Raw genomic sequence first — 25,264 nt, 5'->3', positions numbered from 1 at the left:
AATTAAAGAAACCATAGTTTAAACATTAAAATAAAGACAAGAAGCATTGATATAATAAAATACTTTCTTTTTAAGTTTATTTACTTATTACCATTTGAAGATATGAATGGCCCCCGCACCATACCTCCACCATACCTCATACCATCTATACCCCTTCGGAAGTTCTATTCTTCCAGAAGTTTCCTAATCCACTCTCACTCTCTCACTACCGTTTGCCAATATTTTCCCAATTATAAAACACAGAAAAAATTAAATTAAATTAAACTAAATAGTACTATATAATATAATATAGTATTAGAGAATATAAAAGAAAAATGGAAAACCACAACCAAGAACTCTAGAACTTTCTAATCTTGATTTTTATAATAATATCGATGCTTCTATTTAAAGAGTTAACATCTCTCGCTTTACTCCTTCCTATATGGGTATTACACTATCAACTTTGTCATGGTTTAAGCAACCTTCTTCCAACAGGAAAAACAGGGGAAGAAAAAAGAAAAATGAAAATCCCTTGTCTAAATTCGAAAACCGAAAAAAGAAAAAAAAATATTTTATCCATTTTGTCATTTATTTTCACCAAAATCACTCACCTCTTTTAATTTCAGCTTTAAAAATTCTCAAGTTCCACTCTCTTTTCTTTTTCTTTTTTAAACTTGAAGTACCAGTGTCCTCTGTCCTTCTGCACTATAACTATTTCTTCTTCTATTCTTTTTCCAGTTTCAGCAAATAAACATTTCCTCTTTTGTTCAAAATCTTTCTTTAATAGTTTTCAAGAATCTTACTTACCTTGTTTGTTTCGAGAATCTTGAACTGGCGTCATGCTCTGTTTCTCTGACTAATACATTCAAGAAGCAAGAAAACTAAAATTGGTAATCCATCGACTGAAATGATGAATCCATATTTCACAGTGAAAGAGGAGTACGCAGGATTAAGCTCATCACAATCCGGAGATGAGCCACCACTAGCACAAATGCAGATACCACCACAGCCAATGGAAGGGCTACATGATACAGGGCCACCGCCATTCTTGACAAAGACTTTTGAGATGGTGGATGACCCAATTACTAATCACGTAGTTTCTTGGAGTGCTGGTGGTATTAGCTTTGTTGTTTGGGATCCTCATGCTTTCTCCACTGGTCTTTTGCCTAGATACTTCAAGCACAATAACTTCTCCAGTTTTGTCAGGCAGCTTAATACTTATGTAAGTACTCTATGCTATAATCCAATACAATTCTTTAAATTCTCAGCCTCCTAATTTCAGCCTTTTTTTCTTTTTATTTCATTTTAATCTGGCTTTGAAATTAAAGGATTTGTTTTAATTCTTCGTTATATGAGTCTCCCTTTTGCTCTTCTCGGTTCTTGATTATAGGGTATTCATAATCTTGGCTTTGTTAAAAAGAAATTATATTTAATTCAATTTTTTTTAATGCTTTAAAAGGAAGAGGGACAAGTGTGTATTAAATAAATCACCAGGAAAATAGATTGTTCTATGAGGTTCTGGAACGTGAAGATTGTTCTATGAGGTTCTGGAATGTTCATGCAACTTCGATAAGAATTCTCTCTCTCTCTGTTTTAACTCCTCGTTGCAGAGCGGATGATTCATCCATTTTTTTATTCTTTTATCATTCATCTTGATCTTGTTTCTTCTTGTAAAATGTTATTTTATTTTTCCAATGGTTCTTGGTGTGGCCATGTGGGGTCTTTTGCGGTATATGGATTAGTGCCAAAAAAAGGCAGAAATAATACTATTATATATGTATTGATGAATCAGCAAACAGATTTACAAATTAATTATATATATATATATATATATATATATATATATATTAATCCAGTTATTATAGATGCAAATCTTGCAGATTAGTTATATTAATATAACCTGATAATTGATAAATTTCCAATCATTATCTGCAGGGTTTCAAGAAGATAGATCCTGATAGATGGGAATTTGCTAATGAAGGGTTTTTAAGAGGACAAAAGCATCAATTAAAAAACATCAAGAGAAGAAAAGCACCTTCACAACCTCTACCTCATCATCAACAACGACAGCAGCAACAAGAAGCTCTTGGTGCTTGTGTTGAAGTTGGAAGATTTGGGTTAGACAGAGAAGTCGACCGTTTAAAGCGTGACAAGCAAGTTTTAATGATGGAGCTAGTGAAGCTTAGGCAGCAACAACAGAATACTAGAGCTTATATTCAGAATATGGAACAAAGGCTGCAAGGGACAGAACTTAAACAGCAGCAAATGATGCAATTCTTGGCTAGAGCAGTGCAAAATCCAGCGTTTTTACAGCAATTAGCACAACAGAAAGATAAAAGAAAAGAACTTGAAGAAGCAATGACCAAAAAAAGAAGAAGGCCTATTGCTCAAGGGCCTAGTAATGGTGGTACCAGTCATAGTTTAAACAACATTAAAGCAGAACCTCTAGAGATTGGAGATTATGGGTTTGGAGTTTCGGAGCTAGAAGCACTGGCATTGGAAATGCAAGGATATGGTAGAGCAAGAAGAGGGCAAGAAGAAGAAGAAGATGATGATGTAGAGGCACTAGAAAGTGGAGATAGAGAACTTGATGACGGCTTTTGGGAAGAACTGTTAAGCGAGAGTACCACAGGAGGCCAAAATGGAGATGTCAATGTATTAGCTGATAGATTATGTTATTTAAGTTCATCAAGTCCTAAGTAAAGAAATGAATGTGGTTCATCCTCATCGTCAGCGTCATCGAGGATCATTGCGAAATGATCATTTGGTAGAAGGCTTTCTAAAATTCCACGGTCGTTTTGTTAGTTAACGCTCTGATTTTTGTGCAATTAGGTCTCTTTCAAGATGCCATCAGGCCACAGTTTTCACCTTGATGATTTCTTGGTGGTTGGCAGGAAATAGGGGAATAACCAAGAAGTGTACTACCCGTGGAAAATATCTTTGTTACCGGTGTCTCTAACCCATGTGTATTTTAATCTTACTCTCCATTTCCCCACTTGGTTAATCTTTGTCTAATCTTGATTAGGTTGCAGCAGTACTGCTTGGAAAAGAATCTGGTTGTCCCTTTCATGATTTGTCTCGAGGTTTTTATTACCCCTTTTCGCCATTTATTGGTTTTGTTTCCTCCACTGATCACTCATGATGTTGTTCTGTGCATTTATTTCATTGGTTAACTACCCCCTGGGTAATATTTTATTTTTGGCCTCGAATGAATTTGTAGATTGTCCAGAAGCTGTGTTGAAATTGGACAAGATGTTGCTGCAAAGTTTCAAGAACAGCCACACAATCAATTAGATGTTCCTTTACGACAAGTATCGTTTTGGTAGTTAACTGTGATGGTTCCATAATATCTTCTTCTTTTTCCTTTTCTCTTGCAATGTCTCCTTCTTAAAAAGCCAATTCCTTGGTCGGTGATCGGTTTCTTGATGTTGCATATTTGCAATGTAGATTTTTATCATGTCAAGTCGAAATCACTTTTCATCTGTCATTTTCGTCGTGGCCGTGGGGCTCTTTGCTGGTAATGTATTTAAGTAGTTTGGTACCATAACCCAACAAATTTCCTTTGCTCGAGTTTGTTGTAGACTTATGGTATCAACAAAAAATCATATTGAAAGGTGCCTATTGAGCAGCAGGATCCATTCAGTGTGCTCTTTTCCTTCTTCACATGCATCTGCAATTATGAGTTTTGTAAAGATTGTCAGTAGTGAAGACTCACTCTACTAATGTTGTGCACATATAGATTTTCAAGAATTTATGGTCCTGTAATCACCACTAGTCTTTTCAGGATTGAACACTTGTAACTGCTAGCGCCAAAGATTGCCAAAAGAAAAAGGGTCCAGATCTCACATGAAATCCTCCAGATTTTGATTTATGATCTCGGAGGTGTTCTGCAACACCTATAGACTGTGACAGTTTCTTGACCAACTCTTATTTTTCAGTCAGAAAATAGCTTATATAAATGAGGCCCCAGCTGAGTAGAGGAATGTAAAAATTAGTGTCAGGGGCAAATGCAGCAAAACCGTTTATCAGGTGGTATTACCTGAAAGCTCTGTTTGGTTGTTATTTTAATTAAAGACAGACCATATACCTGGAAAATAATGGAAAAAGAAAAAGGACTAAACACAGCTTTTCAAGAAAAAATATCATTATTGTGCATGTTATTGCTTAGATATATTTTCTGGTTTGAAAGCCCATGAAGATTTTTAGACTTAGATACTTGTACCTGAAAGAAAAGGACTTGGTGGTCATTTTAAGAAAATAAGATCCCTTGAGGAGTTTTTTAGATTGACTTTTATCTTTTTATTATTTGTTTTCAGATTGGAGTTTGAAATGGAAATCTTACAGAGATGATTTCAGAAGCTGAATTGGTATGTTGTTTTTTATTTTTAATAAATTTATTTATACTTTGTTAGTGATTATTCTTGATTACAAAAAGTTCTCTCATCATAGGGTAAAAGAATAAAATGAAGTAACTGCAATAGTGCCTTAGGAGTGAGGTTTGACATGGCAGTTAAAATTTATTTAGAAAATTATCCAAATTTAGTTAAGAAGCTGATAAAAATTCATTTAAGTTTTGAAGGTCCGAGGCTAAAGAACTTTAAAAATAAAAATCTTGCAAGGGATGGCCCAAGGTCCAAGATCTTTTTGGGTCCGGCTGAGCTCAACTGCCAGGTCTGCACTTTATCTAAGCTAGATACGATGACTTCACTATCATATAATGGAGTAAAAACTATTTTATTTAATCCAACGGATTAAAATGAAAAATATTAAACGAGGCAGAAGTAGGTCCATATAAGTACTATTTATGATGGTAAAAGTATTTACTATGATGGCGATGGCGAGAAATCTCAAGTTCAAGTCTTTTTATTTGTGCTGTGAGAGTAAAAAAGATGAAGATAGAATATACTAATTTATTTTAATTAAGTCTCGGAAAGTCCACAAGTTTTGCCATAAATAAAAAAAATACACTTGTTGCATACCAAAAGGATGAATTAAAAAAGAAAAACATTAGGTGCATTATTATAATTGAAAGTAATAATTTGCAGCAACTAAAATACATAAAAGAATCGAGTCTAAAATGAATAAGAATTACAGGAGTCAAATGCTAATTTGTCCTTATTAAGCATATGCTAGGATGACTTGATTTTTAAAGTGACTACATTCTTAGGCATATTGGTTCATATTCATGAGTTGATTGTGGGTGAATTTTATATGCAAAAGAGCAGCCGTATTTAGTAGCGTTAGTTATATACCTAGCCGAAAAAGAGGGTTTTTGAAACATTTGGCTTGTTCTTTTAGGAAACGAAGTGTAGTAGTGTTGTTTCTTGTATGGAAGTAAGAAATCATATTTTCTAAAGTTGCCCTTCAAAAAAAGTGTGTCCAGAGATGCTGTAGAATAATGAAATTAGTTGTTTTGAAGTAATATTGTAGTTGTTTGATTTACTCTTCTCTTGGTTATGTTGGACTTGCAGAATTCTAGGGATGCCACCAGTACGTTACCTACCTATTGTATTGTAGCATTCCAGGAATATGTTCAGCTTCCTTGTCTTCCAGCTATGGTGAGTGAACTTGGTCATGTCAAAGCTGAAATTAATTTTGGAATATTAACCTTCCTACCTTTTGGTTGTTATTAGTTACAAGTACCCTTTTGTTGCACAATGTGCTTCAAACCCTAGGGAGGGTGTTTCGCATGTGACTTCTTAGAGGAGCTCCCAATATGCATACGAACCTTTTCATCCACCAGGTCAAATCTGCATTCTCTGCAATCTAGTGTGTATAAGAGCGTCAGAAAACAAACATAGGTTTGATCCTATTGTTCTATAAAATTGCCAGAACGAAATTGTACCCTATTTAAGTTGTCCTTATGTCCATCTTGAGCATCTCGCATGTCAAATGAGTGCTGGTTGAGTGGTTATAATATTTTCGTTCTAAAGAAGGCTTGTCCTTATAGTCTTTCTACTCTCTGTTTCTCCTTGGGATGCCACATATATCTCTGAATCTAGTCAAAGAGTTCCTATGAGAGGAGGGTGCCTTCTGTGGTTTGTTGTTCTCTTCGTCTCTCTTTCCCTTTGGGAGGAGGAAAAGGGGGGTTCGGTAGGGGGGATGATAGTGTGATGCAGGCTTTATTTAAAGAGTACGTCCAACAAAACAGAAGCAGCTGAATCATAAGACTGCAATATGACGTGCCAATACCTAAATGGGACAATGATAAAACCAAAACCCAAAATTGCAAAAAACCAAATATGTCTAAACATCTTGACTAGGAACTAATTCTGTAATAGACTATCAAATACCCTCCAACTTCTGGCCAGCCCTCTGTCCTGAGCACAGTCTTGAGTGTTTACAAAAATGCGAATTTGTCTTCCTAAATGCACCCATTCTTTGAATGTTGCCTCTTTATGCTGACAGCAGTATGCAGTCCTCCATTTCTATCTTCCATATGAGCTGTGTTAATGCAGGCAAAGCCATCTAGGAGCTATGCTCTCTAAGTCTTATCTCCTAAGGACTAACTCACAATCTCGCAATAATGGCTTGGCATCCAGTCTCGATTGTTCTACTAATTAATCAATCAATCAATGATCTTCCACAATGTATTCCTGCTAAACCTCATTAATATTCTACTTTTAACCACAGTTAGATTGTGAACTTGAATTAGCTACATTCGTGTTTCAAATTTTCTTTGTAATGCTGAATTATGAGATAAAGGTACTCCATTCAATCAAACCTGACTGCTGATTGCTCTGTATGAAAGTTGTAGATGATTTAGCTGTCTGAACCTTTCAGCTGATTTATGTTATTTCTTTTAAAGTAGGTTAAAGTAGGAAACATGTTTTGTTTGTTTGCATTTATACAATTTCAATTTCTCTAGCTCTCTGCAACAATTTCTTGACGTTCTTGCTTTATTTAAGCTTGCGATTATGAGTTAATATTAAGATAATGTTATTCTATGAATTAGTGTTGTAATAAAGGATCTGTTATCCCATAACTGGAAAGAAATAAGGAAACACACTTACTTGGAGGCTGTAAATACCCTTTGGATTCTCTTGTAAGACGCCTAATAATAGTCGATGTATCATAATATTTGAATTTGAAATGCACTATTATTGTCAGTGTATGATAACATTTGAATATGAGGTGCACTATTATTGTTGTTGATTACATGACAATACATTTGAATATGAGACACACTATTGAGTACATGACAATTATGGTCAAATCAAGCGCCTGTGTCATTCGTGAACAATTGTAACAAAAAAGATTTTAACTTTTAATTGAAATAAGACATGAACTTGTCAACAAGGAGGAAGCATGGTTAACAAAGAAGTAGCATACTTGTTCTAACTTTTTATCTTCTCATTTAAGTGAATCTATGACTGTGGTTAAGCAGTAGAAACAATAAATGATATTTAGGTTTCTATGAACTTGAGTTTAGGACTGGACTTGAGATTTTTTATTGGATGAATAGGGAATTTACAGCTTATTATATGACTTACAAAAATAAGGTTTCCCGCTACTGTATGACAAACAAATGCTTGCGATATAATATTTGTTTTATGAATTGATTATAATATCCCTTTGATGCATATTATATTCTGGCAAGAATTAGAGGAACACTATTTAGTCCATAAAATTCTGAAATTCAGCAAAAGCAAGAAGAGAAAAATTTGCAATCAAACAGGAAATTGTTAATCTACCAGGATGGTTGAGTTGGAGTAGTATGAATTTTGGCTTAAACATATAATTAAGTGGGTGAAGTAAATATAGTTAGTTTTTTGTTATTAGGGGTAGGATGTTTTGATTGATGATGTACGACCTTTCTCGATATTATTTGATTTTTGTTATAATTACATAATTGTATTCCTTTCTTTTTTCTTCCTCTGATTGAATTATGTATCAATATATTTGACGGACCATTGCTTGGTGTTGCCGTAAAGGTCTGGGTGTTACAATCTTGTTGGTGCAACCTCAGTTGTCGCATGCATCATTTGCTTGTCTCTAAATTACTCCCTAATTTATGTAAATTATGTTTGAAAATATCTGTTGACTGTTTTAGCTGTTTATTTATCTTTTTAACTTGATGTTCATCAAAGATTATTTTCACCCTCTATCTTCTCTTTTTTAGTGTCCTAGTATGTGTGCAAGTGAGCAGGAAAAGAACCCAACTTCTTTTGGTGATTTTTACAAGTTGTGTGTGGAAATTGTAGAGGCCATTAACAGAATTCTCTTGATGGAAAACAACATTTAGATTGTGCATTTAACTGTAGATAGATACAATTTTAGAGGGTCTTTCGGGAAGCAGCTCTTGACAGAAAGTGAATGGTCTTAAAATACGGTTGAGTAAGAAATGCAGTAATGTCCAAGGATGCCTCAGAGAGTGGCTAGAACTGCATTTGGTTATTGCATAGTGACTCAGATTGAAATTGCTTATTTGGAGACATGTACAAAGGTGAAAGACAATAGAAAAGAAAAGGGAGGTTTGTGATGATTTTTAAATCTTTTATACTAGGTAATCTAGTATCCTTAGGCATGAAGATAATCAATTTGGTAGTTGTGATCGGACTCTATTATCAAAATAGAAGTTAAAAGGGGTCAGAAATTAAATAAGTAAAAGTTTAAAGTTGAAACTGTGTATTTGACCTTACTACTCGAGCATCATGAGATATGACAGAACGCAATGAAAACTTGTGTCTATGGAAAGGTAATACCGAGCTTAACCCTAAAGTTCAAGACTTTAAAAGTTATCATATATGGATTGCGGGAAGTCTTTAAAGAATTCAGAACTTAGCAATTGTCTCCGAATTGGCTACTTATGGTTGTCTTCATTTGGGCATACAGAACTTTTGGATTTCACAGATGTACTTTGAACTTAACATCAATTAGTGCCTGAAAGGAAAATGATTCAACATCATTTCCTCTCCAAATATTGCAAGTTAACAAGCTGTGTGGAGCTGCCGCTTACTGCAGTAATGTTTCTGGCCAAGGTGAAAAACTGTTCTGTGCAAGTGTGCTCCATTCATTACTTAGGGTGTGGCATGTGACTGCTATCAGAAACCTCTAAACTAATATGCTCCAGTCTAGTTGATTAACAGGATTTATGAGTTGTGAGATATTAGGTACCAGGCACCATCTCAGGTTGGTCTCTGCACACATCACTCTCTACCCTCAAGGAGGTCAATATCAGCTATTCATTGATATGTAAACAGTGTGAAAATAATGATTGAGATTGGAATTTCTTGTCTGGTTATGATGGATTGTCCTTATTCAAGTTGTGGGTTTAGACAGTTTCATGTGCCTAGGGTAACAAACTTGGAATGATGAAATGCTTGTATTCTTGCTTGAATTCCTGTTTGATGGGAAACCAATTGAACTTTATTACTGCCTCGACTGTTTTTCCTCGTATCCTGCTTGTGGGCGCGTCTGCATTGCCCATGTCCATGAGCCTATTCATGGTTGGGATACACAACAAGTATACTCCTCCACGCCGTTAGCATCTGCTCCTCATTGTCACAGTCGAGCTTTGACTCCTAGAAAGTGAAATCCTGAAACCGGACTAACAGATGAAATAGGGTTATAAGAGTCAAAGGGGTCTCACATTTTTCCATAGTTTGGCTTGGAATTTGAAATTTTGATCAAGTTATTCATGCCTGTCCGGTACAGCAGTACAATTTCCATGAAGCTGCATGAAGTGGAAAAAGGTGTGGGTAGAAAATGAAACACTGCTAGAAAATATAGCTCGAGAATTTGGAAAATTGAGTATTTGTAATTTTAATTAGGCAGTCGTCGCGGACTCAACAGTACGAGAGGACCAGCAAAGAAAGGAGGCAAAGGCAAGTAGCCAAAAAGAGTCAAAAAATAATAATAATAATGTTGTTATCATTACTTGTTTGTTACTATTCCACATCCTCTGGATTGATGGTCCTGCTCTCTTCTCATCCGTGACTTGCAGTCACCAAAACAGAACAAGTCAAAAACAATAAATAAATAAAAATAAAAAAAAAATTGATGTGGTGTTTCATCTTTGGTAATGGATTGACCCAAATGTTTGGAAGGGAAAAACACAATTTTGTCCAATTCACGGGGTTCATAGTGAGGTTGCCTTATAGTCTAGGACCCATTCCATTGACTCTTCAAATACTTGGAAATGTATAACGTTTTCTAAAATGGACACTTAAATATCATGTCTAAACAAACATTTTCTGTTACCATATATAGTTTGAGCTTGTGCTTTGTGATTTATGCCTAGCTATTTTCTCCATCAAGCTTAATATGATTGACTTTTATAAGTATAATAAGGAATTTTCTTCCTATCATATCTCAAATTCGAGCATTCAAATTCATTTATAAATTTATGAATGTCAATATCTTATTTAACATATTTAAAAAAAGAACATCAAATATATATAACAGAGATCGATAATAAGGCTCGATTCAAAGTTAAAGCAAAGCGGCCCTTTGTATATTAGTCAATGCTTTGTATTTTGAACTTATAATCAAAAATTATTTATAGATAAAATTGGATCACAATGAAAATAACATTCTCGAGTGAATAATTATAACAAGAGAATTTGCAAATTGGAATAGGCTATGGATCGTGATCGATATTTTCTTATTGGAAAATACTGAAAAACGCACGGGTTTGGCTTAATGGGCATAAGGAAGCAAACCTGTCTTAGAAGAGTAACACACGTGTATCAGCGTCGGTGTTGGCTTAATATTTTACTTTTTTTTTTTCTGTTTATTAGAAAATAAAATGAATTAAAAACTATAGATATTAATTAATAAAATATATAAAAATATATGATGTGTCAAAATTAGAATAAAGAGTAAAATTTCACTTTCTAAATATAAATAGTCAATTTTTTCTTTATTTTATATGTCAGAAGTCGCGGGTTCAGACCCTGTTTTCCATCACGCCAACTATTCATTGCGAGACAAATCATATATAAAAGGTTTATCTAAAGGGTTTCTCATTATTTAACTCAAGTAAAAATATAATTAATATATCTCATTAGTAGTACAGTATGTAAATTTATATAAATTTAGTTAAAAACGTATTAAAATTTGGTAAAAAAGTTTACAAACTTTTATTAAAAATAAAAAATTTGTTAAAATCTGATTTTATCAAATAATTATTTATAATAAAAATTTAATTTATCTTAAATGTATAATCTCTTCTAACTCTTTAGCAGAATTTTCTTTTTTTTTCAGAGAAAAGGCTATAATAAGATTTATATTCACCCACCAATTTAATTTAGCAATGACTATAGATTGTTTTCTTATTTATGACAAAGAGAAGTAAATTTATCAAATGTTAAAAAATGACAGTAAGAAAATATGGACCTTATTTTTCTTCATGAGTGAAGTTATAGACCACAACGACAATAATATTGAATGGGAAGGAGAATAAGAAATAATAATAATAATAATAATAATAATAATTACAAACAAAGATTAAAAGAGCCAATTTGTTACCTTTCTCGTGAGGTCATCATAGTCCTTGAGAATGGGGCCCACTGCCACATTGTCCTCTTCATTCAGCCTATTCTCTTTCTGTAATGACATGGGCCTGCCATCTATGTGGATTTCTGGGCCTCCTTATTTTGCTAAAATAAAATAGAAAAAAAAATTATCACATGCAAAGAAGATTTTCATTTTCTTTATTATTATTGATAAAAAAAAAGAACCGGAACTGACAAGTGACAGACCGGTTAATTACCAGCTGGATCTTCGATTAGTCTCAAATACAGCCCATATGTCATACATGAGTGCTGACAAGGACTTAACAGTTGATTGCCTTGACCACAAAAGCGCAGTGGCCGGTCAATTTAGCAAGCCCAGAGAGGACCTGAAATCTTTATTTTTTCCTTTTCTTTTAGAAAATTTTATGCTACATTGTTCTTTTTAAAAATTTATATTTACGAATTTTAAAGAAATTATATTTATATTTTTATATTTTTTAGTATTTTTTATTTTTATTTTATAAATATTCATCATAAAAAATATACATAAAAAAATTGATTGTAAAAATTTTTACCACCCATTTCTCATATATATAAGAAACTCTTTTTTAAGTGAAAGATATCAAGTTTTTTTAGGAAAGCCAAAGCTTGTTGATTGGTGGAATGATACTTGGCTAAAGTAGCATAAATTTTAATCTTGTAGCCAATTTTAAATTTTTTTTTAAATCTTTCTATCCCGACTATGTCTTTTACTTTTATATACTTTTATAAGAATTGAGGTGGTAGATAGCATGTCAATAATAATTTTTTTAAAAAATTACTTTTATAATAGGACAGTTCATGATAGAGAAATTTATTCTTTAATTTGCATGTGGAAGAGAAAGATAATTATAATAAATTATATAAATCATAAGAGAAAGCTACGAAGGGAAAAGAAAAAGTTGGGAGAAAATGATTCAAAAAAAACTAGCCTATTTTTTATAAAAAAACTAACTTAAAAAAAGATCTTGGCAAATCTTTTTTAAAAGTATAAATATTATTGATACATAAACAAAGTGGATTTAAGTAAAAAATCCATTAAAATAAGTATATCAAACTCATCAAATTAATTTAATTATATTAGCCCGATTGACGAATGCAAATCTATACAGAAGATTTCCAACTGGCTAAACAATGAGACAAGGCCAAGTCATATTTTCAATCGAATATAAGTAAAATCATTCTGGTGATCTAAGAAATTACTGTTATCATATTACAAGGAACAAATTTTTGAAACAATATATTCAAAATCACTTATATGTTCATTGGAACCCATGATGACAAGTGGAAACAACCCATCATGAATGAGTATAGTAGAAATTGTGGCAGCGTTATGGCATTTTCTAGCTAATGGAGTCCAAGCCAAAAGATCTGTTGTGATATATTAAATTAAATAATTCTAAAATTATTAAACCATATATATGATCAAATGGTTTTAACCAATAACCAATCATTTGAGGTGAACTATTTTTAGAATTTACATAATACTAATTAATTTTTATAGAATACAATAAAGTATCACAAGTTATAATTTTAATTAGTCATTGTTAATTTTTATTAGACATTAAGATCCAAATATATAAAATTAAATATTTTTATTTTAATTCAGTTAAAAAATAATTCTATAGAATTTGATATTTGGTATAGTTGAAGGACTCAATTAAATACTTTTATGAGTTAAATTATTTGATGGGATGAATTGACCCCACTTTTGGTAAGTTGTAGGATAAATTTAAAATTTGAATGAATTGCTTATTGACTCCAAATTCAAGGGCTAAATTAATCCTTTATGTAATTAGAGAGAGGGAGGTTTGAGATGATCATTGTGTAATAAAATTGGGCTTGATTTGTTGTTGAATGAAAGCAAGGTCTACATTTCAAAGACTCGACTACTTCATTAGATATTGATTGATTAATTAATTAATTAAACCTATTTGAATGTTACTTAGTTGACCATGCACAGGTCACCTAGGTGTGATGCAATGTAATCATTTTTTAAAAAAGAAAATTAATAATTTTAGTAGAAAGACATGAAACCTAAAACCTTTTAATAATTGAACAACCTTCATAAAATTTTCTTCAAATAGAAAGAAAGATAATGAAATGATTTGGGTAGCTAGGGAATAGTTGTAATTTAGTTTTCTTTGTTATTGCATGTACGAATACAGTGGATAGAGGGGTTCTGTTTGTTGAAAACTTTTAATTGAGTTCGTTTATTGTCGTATATGGGTGTGTGTATATATATATATATATGAGGGTGTTGGCATTGGCATTATATAAAGATATATGCATAATAGATATAGAGGAAGCTTCAGCATAAATAGAGCAATAGGCAGCAGGTAGCAGTGGAGATGATAGAGAAGAGAGCAGCAAGGAGTGGACGCATAGAGAAAGGGAGAAGAAGGGACATTAGAGGAAGATGGAAGGGTGAATGCAATTATGTCTTTTGTTGTCCAATTAGAGAGAAGAGAATCCAAAAACTGCATGAGAGAATCTGGTAATAGAAAGAACCCGTGAAAGAAATCATTGGCCCACTCTTCTTTTCCTCTCCCACTCATCAATATACCCTCTCTCACTAAACACAAATTAATTATTACTCCCAATTATTATATATATATATACATTTCTTTTCTTAATTTTTTAAATAATACTAATATTTTTCAATAAGAGAAGTGAAGAATTAACATGTTAATTAGCTATATATGTATATATATAATTATTAATCCATTTGGTATTTCAAAGATGACAGCTAATTCTAGTTATATAGGCTGCACAATTACACCAAATATCTGAGATTAAATTTGGTATCCATAAGCGTTAGGACAAACGTCACATCAATAGATTATTCTCATCAAAGAGTAAAATGTATTATATATTGCTATCAATTATTGGAAAATAATATCTTTAAATTTTTATAAATATTCAACTGCTGGATGGAATATATAAACACACAGATACAGTAATCAATAAAAATCGTTGCTCTTATTCCTGTTTAAAGTAGAAGAGAAAAAGGAAAAGAATGATATGGAATGATTCTAGTTGTTACTGAGGACATACCCTCCATTTACTGCTGCAGGTACATCTCAAACTTCCATTTATTATTACTGCAGGTACATCTCAAACTGTTCCACTAATAAAATGAATCAAATCTTTCTTTTCAGTACTATCATTACCGCTCCTTTCAAACTCTCATTTACTATTAGGTTTCAACTAATAATCTGATTGCAAACAATGTCATAAAGTTCACATTGAATCTTTATGTTTTATTTTTTATTTTATTAGAAAATCATACTGGGCAATACTGAAGTCATTTTTAGAATTAAAATTACTAACTTAAAAGAAGTTTAACCCTTTTATATATAATCAAATAGAGGGATTATCTCAAGTTGAGGAATTGTGTATATTCTGCATCATCTTAGCTTTTTTGCCTTAAAGGTGAATCAATGAAGCACAATTCTCATCTTATCTCGAAAGAAAAGCAACATGAATCATTCTCTCCCAGAAAGCCAAACTGATTCAAAAGATTTTTTTGGATGAAAAGAGAACACATAGGATTCCAAAGGATCTGTATACACTATACAGTATTATCACTGCCATTTATTTTCTTCTAACGTTCGTCTCTATGTAAGATATGGGTCCTATTTATCTGAGGCTTAATGGATTATTTTCTGCATGGTTTCTGTTTCTGTCTTTGAGCCGCCATATTGAGGCCACGCATGCTCCTCTGAAAAAATGGAGAATTTCTAGTGTTTTACTCACAATTACATCTATAGACACTTGAGGTGTATGAGTTTTCTTTCCCTTTCTTTTTTCTTTTGGGTTTAAAGAAAGGGATAACAAGGTAAATATTTTATATCTCTTCATGGCTTTAGATTTGGGTTTGGAATAAATAAAAGCTAAAAAAGAAAGATGAAGAAAAGAGAAGGAGAGACCTTCCAAATTCTCTGTTGGTGGGGTTTGCTTGAGCACTTTCATCATACGCTAGGACGTGAGAGAATAATTGCAAAAGAAAGAGAGACAGAAAGGAGAGAAAAATCCTCAACAAAATAATGGAAAACAAGAAATTCATTTTGATTCCATAAACTAAACAATAATTGAAATAAAATAAAGATTTTAAAGAACATATGGGAGAAAGCAATTAAACTTTGATTATCAAATAATTTATGCATTTATAGCTTTGTTCATATTAATCAGTTAAACATTCTTTTTTTTTTTATATATATTCTTTATCAAAATGAACAATGTACATTTTTTTTTCTTCTTTATTTTGGGGTGGGGGTGGTAAAATAAATACTTATACTGTTAATATCTCTAATAAATAAAACGAAAATATGACAGCAGTACTTTATAAATGCAATATAATGTGTGGCTTAAACAAAGAGTATAGGAGGAGAAAGGTAATCAATAGATCAATCATGGTAGTTGTGGGGTAATAGAAAAGATTGAGAAGGCCTATCTAAACTTCTTTGCCTTTGCCCTTTGCCCTTTGCCATATCTTCAAAGCTTTTCTTTTTTAAGCTTATCATTCTTTCTTCTAAACCTTCTTTCAAGCATAAGTACCCTCCTTTTAATATTATCATTTCCATTCAAATCAAGGTCCTTTTAGGGTTTGGGTGTTTTATAACAGGAACAAAGGAAAAGACAGAAAGTGCCAACGTCACGTACCAAAGGAAAAAAAAAAAATCAATTAAAACAATTATTAAAGAATTAATAAGACACAGTTGGAAAAACTACTGTCCATGAATCAACTGAGGATAATTGGGATTCTTTCTTTCTTTCTTCCTTCTTTCTCTTTCTACTTTGTAGAATTGTTATCATTTTTGGGTTTGCTAACTTTTTTCTTTCTTTCTTTATACTTTTCTTTCATATTTTTTTTATTTATATATTTTTCAAATTTTGTTATCACTAATTTGCCACCCCTCTTCCTTGGTCTGCCACTATAATCATAACCCTTCTGTACACTATTATCTACAAGACCCAGCTACTCTCATATATAATTTCACTTTCATTTTCTTGATATCTCTCTGTATGTATAAAATATATATATATATAGAAACAAGGGAAAAGATAGGGTTATTGGGTAGTGAAGAGGTTTTAGAGAAAAACTAAATCTTATTGTCTGGTCTTTCTATGTCTGAGAATTGCATGGTGAGCTCCTATAGTTGGTCATAGTAATTAACAAAGAAGGAGAGAGATTGAAAAAAGATATATCTATCTGAATTGGGTTGCAGTATTGCTCATACAATCAATCCATGGCATAGAAATAGAAAGCGACTTGGAGAATAACCCATCATCATCATCATCATCATCATCTCTTCACGAGATTTTGCTTCGCTTTTGCTACCCAATGAATGATGCCTTTCTGTGTCTGTAATTCACTGCCACCTGGTCATATATACAAAGCTTTGTTTTTGTTTTAGTTTAGTTGTGTCCAAACGCTTGGATTCTCTATTTCTGGGCTGGCCTTATTATAGAGTATTTAGTCACTTGGTCCTTCACTTCTTGTTCTCTTCTTCAAAGGTGCAAAGTGAGCATTTGGAGAGTGGTTGAAAGAAAAGCATAGAAAGATATATCAAACAAAACAAAACAAAAACACCGTTTTCTTTGTTTTTCTTGCCTTGGAGTTTTCTTCTTCACAGACATGTTCCCTGCAGCCATGTCCAATTCAACTTCTTTATCTGAAGATGCTAGTGTTTCTTCTGGCAATAGAGTAGTTCAAGATTTTTGTGGCTTAAATCAAATTGTTTCAACTATTTCTCCTCAACAGCAACAGCAACAAAAGATCAAGAAGAAAAGAAGCCTACCGGGAAATCCAGGTATAGGTTCTATTTATCTCTATTCAGTATTTTCTTTTCTTCTTTTTCCAAGATTTACAAGTTTTCTTTACATGTTTTGATCTTGTTGCAGACCCTGATGCTGAAGTGGTAGCATTATCTCCAAAGACCCTACTAGCTACCAATAGATTTGTGTGTGAGATCTGTAACAAAGGGTTTCAAAGAGATCAGAATCTTCAACTTCACAGAAGAGGACATAATCTTCCATGGAAATTGAAGCAAAGAAACAGCAAAGAGATCAAGAAGAGAGCTTATGTTTGTCCTGAACCATCATGTGTTCACCATCATCCCTCAAGAGCTCTCGGTGACCTTACAGGTATCAAGAAACACTATTGCAGAAAACATGGAGAAAAGAAATGGAAGTGTGAAAAATGCTCAAAGATCTATGCTGTTCAATCTGATTGGAAGGCTCATTCTAAAACCTGTGGAACTAGAGAGTATAGATGTGACTGTGGAACCCTTTTCTCCAGGTATATTTTTTCATGGAACTTTTTTAAAAATAATTTCTATACAAAAAGGAAAATAAATAAATTGAATGCTCTTTTTGGTCTTTCTATCTTTATTAAGTTTGTCTGAAATTTCCAATGCTCACTTCCTTTATTAGTTTTTAATGTTTCAGGAGTTAATTATTTACATCATTTTGGACTGATATTGATATTCACAGGAAATATTGGCCTTTTGTTTAAAGTAGGAAGTCTCATGTCTTTGAAATGGTGTTTGTATTTTGTTTCAATCTCTTTTATTTTTGGTTTTGGTGGGTTTTTCTTTTTGTACAAGAGTGAGTAAGCTCTGCATGGAATATATCTGAAAGATTAAATGTATTGGCAGGTTGCATAGAAGTGGCCACCATTAATACAAGTGTCTGTTACTGATGACATTATAAGAGTAACTGAAAGCAATATTTCTGAAAATCTGAACCTGCCAAGTTATCACACATTTTGAATACAACAAAAAGATAGAAAATTAAATAAAGGAACAATCAACATAATAGTTTGTTTTTCATATTGATTTTTTGTCCTTTTATTAATCTAAATACACATTTACTTTTCTGATTCTTTGTCCTTGCTTTGAATGGCTCAGCAGAAAATACTTGCGATGATCCTCTCTCCATATATATATAAATTTGTTACAATGTGAAAGACATTTGTGCTGAACTTCAAATGTTTAGTTGCTTTTTTTCTCCCCCCCTACTGATTTTACCCCTTTTGGTACTTTGTAATGGAGTAGACTGCAGTCTTCAAAAATAATGATGAAATTTTCTGCTTGTCCAAGAAAAAGTGAAGGGGAAAAGCTCTAATTAATTGCTTTTGGGGGTTTCATGGCTGAGAAAACCCGTGATAATTTTTCTCATGTAGCATGCCATAATTTTAGTTTCAGAACCTACTGAAGGCTCTGACCCTTTCATCATGATGAATAGAACTGATCATATCTGCAAAAATATCTGATATTCTGATTTGCTCTCATCCTTATATATAAGATTTACTTTAGTGGTGGATTTTCAATTGCATATCTTTGATAAATGCATGAGCTCAAGTTTCAAAAGACTTGCCAATTTCTTGAAATTTTGAGCCTTATCATCCTATATATTTCTCCATGCATATATAGATATCAATCGATTGCTTTGCATTGCCCTCTCTCTCTCTCTCTCTCTCTCTCTCTCTCTCTCTTTCTCTGTCTACTTTAATTTTGACCAAAAAAGATAATTCTACTTTTGTGTTCTCTATCTTTTTGACAATCATCAATTCATCCAATCCTCGCATGCATGACCCCCCATTGTCTCTCTCACTTCTCTTTCTATGAACATCAACTAGTAAAGGAAAAAAATAATTATTATTATAAAAGAAGTTATTATAGGCTAATCAAATCAATTTTGCTTAAGCAAACTTGTTTTCTTTCTTTGTGGTTTCCTTTAGTTTATCTATCTTCAAATTCCCTTTCTGGCCTCTAGAAGAACCAAGTAATTTTCAGTAGTAGCTAGTTAAGTGCTGGCTGCTAATCAAGATTAAAATAAAATTGTATTTGAACTTATCTGAAAGTATGATACTAACCAAGATTCATAATACATATTATGCAAATTGAATCATCAAATGCTATTTATATACCTTTCATGTTCTCTCACGTAATGATCAAACTAGAATTTTTCTTTTTTTCTTTTTGTCTTTGTTGGTCGATTAATTGAGCTCTGAATGGGGTCAGATCATTTTTCATTTCTCGTTCACTCTTATTCTTGGCTATATAATCATTTTTTAAATGAAACTATTGGTACTGTGTTTTGATTACTAATATCCATTTGTCTTTTATGTGTGCATGGAATTTTAAAACTACTACGCAGGAAGGATAGCTTTATAACACACAGGGCATTCTGTGATGCATTAGCAGAAGAAAGTGCAAGACTTTCAGCTCATCAATTACTTTCAACAAATCCAACTGCTCAAACTCTTCTTCTTCAACAAAACCCACCATCACATTCTCTCTTCCCTCTCCCTATATCCCATAACCCATGGGACCCACCACCACCTCCACTTCATCATCATCAAAACCCTAGCAACAGCAGCAGCAGCAACAACAACCCTAGTAACCCAGTTCAAATTAAGCCTGAAACTCATCATTTCCACCTTCCTCCGCTCTTCCATGAATCACCACCGCCATTGCCACCAACTGATAAGGCTACTGGTAATTTGATACCCTCATCACCCTTCCAAACCCTATCACATGCAGCCACGTCAGCGTCATCCCACCACTTGTCAGCCACTGCACTGCTTCAAAAGGCTGCAACGGTGGGTGCAACTCAGACTGCAGCGGGTCACAGTCAGATGACTCAGCTTGACATTGGCGAGTTGGTAGCAGTGAGTCAAGCCGCTGATTCGGCGCGTCAGCAGCAGCAGCAGGCAGCTTACATGGGCGGCAATCTTGCCACATGGCAGAAGAATGACCGTTTGACTAGAGACTTTCTTGGTTTGACTGGTGATCATAGTAGTGGAAATGTGGCGAATGGGAGTGGTGGAGTTAGCGTTAGCATGAATGTGAGAGAGATGCTAACGTACACATGGGGAGTAGGAATGCAGCATTACAACAGTGACAGAGACCACTCACTGTTGAAACCTCATGGTTTTGGATTTGGTCAGCCACCTGCGGCCTCAGAAACTTGGGGTGATTGCTGAAGGGTCAAAATAGTAAATCCGCATTCTGCCCAGATGAGGAATGACAGAAGTACCCCTTCAGCTCCAGTCTTCCCCTGGAGAAAAAAAAAAAAATCGAGTAGGGCTTAAAAGAACTGATACCTTCTTGTTGTGTCACCTTCATCTTTTTTCTATATGCTTCATTACATTTTCTTTTTAATTTTAGAATTTGTCTCCTAAGATTATATGTTTAGTTGGCCCTCATAAAAGAGTTTGTTGCTTTTAATTACTTAATTAATTACTATTAGATCTTTTGCGAACAATTATTAGTATTAGATCTTGAAAGAGACGGATCCAGAAATTTGTATGAATGAGGCAATGCATAATGCAAATCTATAAACTCTTATTGTATGTATAACTAGGATAACTAAAACAATATCTTTTCTAATACTATCTACTCTCTTTTTTTCTAAATTCTTTTATATCCTGAAATCATTTTTCTTGGAAAATAAAAGAGTTTACAACAATTGTCGATATATTGAACTATTATTCAACAAATCTTCCGGTAGAAGTAATAATAGAAGATTTTAAATGACATTAGAAAGTATTTACAGTTATAATATTTTTTTTAAAAAGTGTATATTAACACCTTACATATAGCTACTAATGTTTAAATTCTCTAGTAAATAATAATAATAATATCTTGATAAGGTAATACATAGAGATAATGATATAAATGATCATTGAACTTTGCATTTAGTTTTATTTTAGTCACAAATTTGTAATTTAGTTTATTTTAGTCATCCAATTTTAATTGTGTTTCAATTTAGTGATCTCGTAAATAAAAGATTGACACGTGACAAAAACAACCAATAAGAAAAGAATGATACAACAATCTTTTATTGGCAAAATGACTAAATTACAACCCTGAAATAAAACAAATAAAAAATTTGTAATCAAATTAAAATTAAATATAAAAGTAAATGACCATTTTTATTATTATTCCGGTATATATAATCTTTGTGCTGCATCCATCCTAGATTTAGTCTTTTAAGATGGTAATTAAGAAAAGAGATTAATTTCTCTATTTGTGAGCCATCTACTAATCTTGTTACCCTCTCAAAAGAATAATGTTAAGTTTGATAGATATGTTAATCCACGCCATTCAATTATACTCACAAAATATCGTATATATAGTTTCTTTTTTTCTTTTTGGTACATGACTGTGTTGATTCTTAATTTGGTTTGCCTATAATTTTATATATATAACCACAGTGAAAGGATAGACTTGTAATTCCTCTGAACTGTCACATGCAGGATTTAAAAGACAAATACATGTAGATTGAAGGGTGTTAATATTTTCTAGTAATGTGATGTGGAAAATTCTTTAGGTAATGTCACATCTTTATCTCGACAGCTATGGTTCACAAGACAATGTTGCAAATTGGCAATAGGGTTGATGACAATTGACAAGGGTGTTTTTAAGCAAAGGAAATTCCTCTTTTTGTTTATTATTATTGTTACTAATTCTTAACTTTTGTCTTGTTCACTGGGAGTATTGCCAAAGTGTGGCTACCTCAAAAAGACAACTAGTAATGGGCCTATTCAAACCATTATTATCTTATAATGATCTAAAGTAAACCCTTTTTTTTTTGTTCAGCTCTTTTTTTGTACATCACAACTTTAATCATCTAAAGAAAAAGCGTATTAACCTTACAACATTAATTCTTTGGTGGGTAAAATAAAGCTCTTTAATGTGTTAATTTTCCATGCAAATTTGATCTATGCAAGGTTCATGTACATGTAATATCAATGCTGTAACAGGGCTTTCTATCTTTATTACGATATATAGCTGGCATTTTCTTGTATATTTTATTCCTTTCATCAAACCATATTAACATATATAATATCTGAATTTCAGCTTATTTCATTATGAGAATGACTTGTCCATATTATCAAGATACAGTTATATGCATTATATAAAATTCTTTTCTCTATTCACAATTTCCATGGTGACTCCTGAGCTTAAAGTCATTATATTCTGAAACTAACTCTATGTTTTATGTTTATATGGAGTAAAAGAAAAATAATAGTGAATAGATATGCAGCAAGTTGAACATAAACACAGCACATTTTAAGTTTTAAATGTAATTTCTTTCCCTCTTTACTCATTTACATGAATGTGAATTGTCACTTTACTTGATAAATATTTTATAATAGTTAATACGCAACATGCATAACTAGAATTACTACTTGAAATTAAAAATTGAAGATTTAGATTTGAGATTTTAGTGAAAGTAAATAAAAAAGATATTCCTATCATTATGGATTTTTAATCTCTTTCTAAACTTAATTATTTCCCCATCTTAATTGCATGAAAAAGTTTTTTTTTTTTCTTAAAAAAAAAAAAAAAGCACTCGATTGCTTGCAATATCCATGCACAGGAAAATCCAAAAAAAATTATTAAAAAAAAGACACATATATTTGCAATTGATTGAAGGAATAAAGTAAAGCAAAAATTTTGATAATGCCGCAGAGATACATACATGTGACCATTATTGTCTTCATGATGATGGGGTTCGAAGACGTATCTAAGAAAGAATATGCAACACATGCATGCAATTATAATTACGAGACACACCATTCATTTCCAAGGAAATCACCAAAGAAAAAGAGAATGCGAAATAACAAAAAGATTAGTTTAAAGGCACAAGGAGAAGAGTATATTTTTTAGGGGTTGAACCAGCTGTTGCACTAATCAAAACCCAAAGATAAGATGAGCAAGCACATTGGTGAAAGGGGGCCATACCCTTGTGCTTTTGGGAACCAATCCGAACCTGTACTTGTCAATTTGGTAGTGATGTTGCTTATGGCATGCGTCCCCAAGTTTCGTTAGAGACTAAACCTCTGATTATTCTGAAATACTGAGTTTTCAGCACTTCGGATCAAAATCAAAGACTCGGTCAGTAATCACTCATCATGCATTTTCTTTTCCCACAATTGAAAAATGTTGTTTTTCTTTTGAAATTTTATGGAAAATAGGTGCGTATGAAACTTGTTTAATTAGTGCCTGGTTATTTAAGTTTTTTGGTCAAAGTAGTGTGTGTGTGTGTGTGTGTGTTAACCGTAGTTGATTATCAACTTACACATGAATACTGTTATGTTTAGTAATGAAGTAAGCTGAAATATCATAAATTTAGGACTGTGCCCCAAAGTACAATTCAAATGATAAGGCACGAAATTTGAAGCTGTCCAAATTGAATAAGTCAGTTGATTTATTTCTTCTGAAAAAGACACTAACTAAATTCAACAGCTAAAAGATCGGATCTTTAGTTTGTCTGTCACTAATGGAAAAAATCATGCCCAACTCGGCCAATGAGGAAGCTCCCAAGGTAGGTAGTTTTCAAAATGAAACATGTCAACACATTCACATTGACATTAATTCATAGACAAATCTAAAACACAACAGCCTACAAGAGAGATAGCTAATTCTTATTGTTTATAGACATGGGTCATTATCATTTCTATAAAATATTATGTTGAAATTTTCATTGAGACCACAGCATATGGGACAAACATATAGGAGTGTTAGTGGGAAATTTTAATAGCAATTATAACTGTTTCCTCCACAAATCAATATAGTTCCTTATTGAAATTAAAAGTAATAGCAGTTTCCAAGAATTTCTTTTTCTCAGCTTTATGATATTTAAGGGGGCAGAAAATTTCGATAATTACAAAGAAATGTAGCCTTTTGTAAAGAGAGGGGTATAGAGGCTGCTGTAAGCGTCGCGTGAGTGAAAAGGCAAACTAAGTTGATGCTGTTATGTGAATTTGTGCAAGTGAGGTGGTGGTCCGATGACATAGTGGTACTAAACCAAAAGGAAAAAGAAAAAAGAAGAGAAAAGAAAAGAAAGGAAAAGAAGAGAAAATGAAAGAAAGAAAATGTCAACGGTTATTGAAAAGATGCTGTATAAAATTTTCAAAGTTTGAATCACAAATGCTGCGTCTTTCTTTTTACTCCATGAGGGTCTCTTTATCAATTTCTGTGCATATCACACAGCCTTTGCAATTATTTAGCAGCTTAATCCTATATGCATATATTTTACTAACATTCAAATCAATTTTTTCTCTACTTTGCTCGCATGACCCACCAATTTGTCTTCCTAGCTTTTTCTTTCGTAACAAGAACCAGTTAATGATTCCTGAGCAAGTTCATAATTGCAAGGAGTTTTGACAAAGATAAACATTGTAAGAAAACCATTTCCATCTAAAACAGTAAAGTTTGTAACTCAATAACTTACAGCAACCTGCCCAGGTTAATTTTATTACATATACATATATATAAGCATTCTTAGGCAGACAGAATGGAAATTCTAGTTATCAGTATCCGCGACTTTGGTATATTCACCAAGAAGAAGAATGAGAAGCCTAGGGACTAATGAAAGGAGGGGCTGTTGCGTTTTTTTTTTTTTTTTTTTTTTTTCTTTTTGGGTTATATAGTATATCCAAGCTTTTAGAAAGTATGTGTAAGTTGCAGGGTTAAGGTACAATATATACCATTTGCCTAGTAAAAAAACACTGCATCTTTTTTTTTCTTTTCTTTTCTTTTCTTTTCTTTTAATCTTCCTCTGCTGCACAACCAGACAAACAAAAAGTTCCTCTTCCATTATCTCTCTCTTTCTCTCCCTCTTCACCTCTTAAAAAAAAAAAGATGTTCTCTTGCATATGTCATCTTCCATAAGGGAATCTCATCCTAACAAACCTTCCTTTTCCCTCTTTTGCTTCCTTCCAGTCCTAATTATTACCACAGCTTCTTTTCTATGCTTTTCTCTCT

The 25,264-nt window shown here is 32.7% G+C and overlaps 2 protein-coding genes across 15 annotated transcripts; both read left to right on the top strand.

The window, feature by feature from the left end:
• Window positions 1–407: 407 nt before the first annotated feature.
• Window positions 408–9,223, top strand: LOC8276683 (heat stress transcription factor A-7a). 14 transcript variants are annotated; one of them, XM_025157685.2, is made up of 6 exons: window positions 408–1,201; window positions 1,915–3,062; window positions 3,200–3,301; window positions 4,296–4,346; window positions 4,559–4,650; window positions 5,451–9,223. In XM_025157685.2, the coding sequence occupies exons 1-2, from the start codon at window positions 887–889 to the stop codon at window positions 2,680–2,682; spliced, it is 1,083 nt and encodes a 360-aa protein (XP_025013453.1). In that variant the 5' UTR covers window positions 408–886; the 3' UTR covers window positions 2,683–3,062; window positions 3,200–3,301; window positions 4,296–4,346; window positions 4,559–4,650; window positions 5,451–9,223. The 14 variants fall into 14 exon arrangements, with proteins under 14 accessions (XP_025013453.1, XP_048233157.1, XP_048233169.1 ...); XM_048377200.1 differs by having other exon boundaries at window positions 3,200–4,008; XM_048377212.1 differs by having other exon boundaries at window positions 3,200–4,346; window positions 5,451–5,537; window positions 8,815–9,223.
• Window positions 9,224–16,059: 6,836 nt separating this feature from the next.
• LOC8276684 (protein indeterminate-domain 12) lies at window positions 16,060–20,883 on the top strand. The gene is made up of 3 exons (XM_002520898.4): window positions 16,060–17,293; window positions 17,385–17,781; window positions 19,644–20,883. The coding sequence occupies exons 1-3, from the start codon at window positions 17,119–17,121 to the stop codon at window positions 20,470–20,472; spliced, it is 1,401 nt and encodes a 466-aa protein (XP_002520944.2). The 5' UTR covers window positions 16,060–17,118; the 3' UTR covers window positions 20,473–20,883.
• The last annotated feature ends 4,381 nt before the right edge of the window (window positions 20,884–25,264 follow it).

This window comes from Ricinus communis, chromosome 1 (assembly GCF_019578655.1).
Source record: "Ricinus communis isolate WT05 ecotype wild-type chromosome 1, ASM1957865v1, whole genome shotgun sequence".
Lineage (NCBI taxonomy): Eukaryota > Viridiplantae > Streptophyta > Magnoliopsida > Malpighiales > Euphorbiaceae > Ricinus > Ricinus communis.
This window is presented reverse-complemented; position numbering and strand designations above follow the sequence as displayed.

Excerpts from the sequence above, each read along its gene's own strand:
- LOC8276683 (XM_015720339.3), top strand. The coding sequence starts at position 887 with ATGATGAATCCATATTTCACAGTGAAAGAGGAGTACGCAGGATTAAGC. Across the intron at positions 1,202-1,914 it reads TCAGGCAGCTTAATACTTAT|GGTTTCAAGAAGATAGATCC; the intron begins GTAAGTACTCTA and ends CATTATCTGCAG.
- LOC8276684 (XM_002520898.4), top strand. The coding sequence starts at position 17,119 with ATGTTCCCTGCAGCCATGTCCAATTCAACTTCTTTATCTGAAGATGCT. Across the intron at positions 17,294-17,384 it reads AAGCCTACCGGGAAATCCAG|ACCCTGATGCTGAAGTGGTA; the intron begins GTATAGGTTCTA and ends ATCTTGTTGCAG. Across the intron at positions 17,782-19,643 it reads TGTGGAACCCTTTTCTCCAG|GAAGGATAGCTTTATAACAC; the intron begins GTATATTTTTTC and ends ACTACTACGCAG.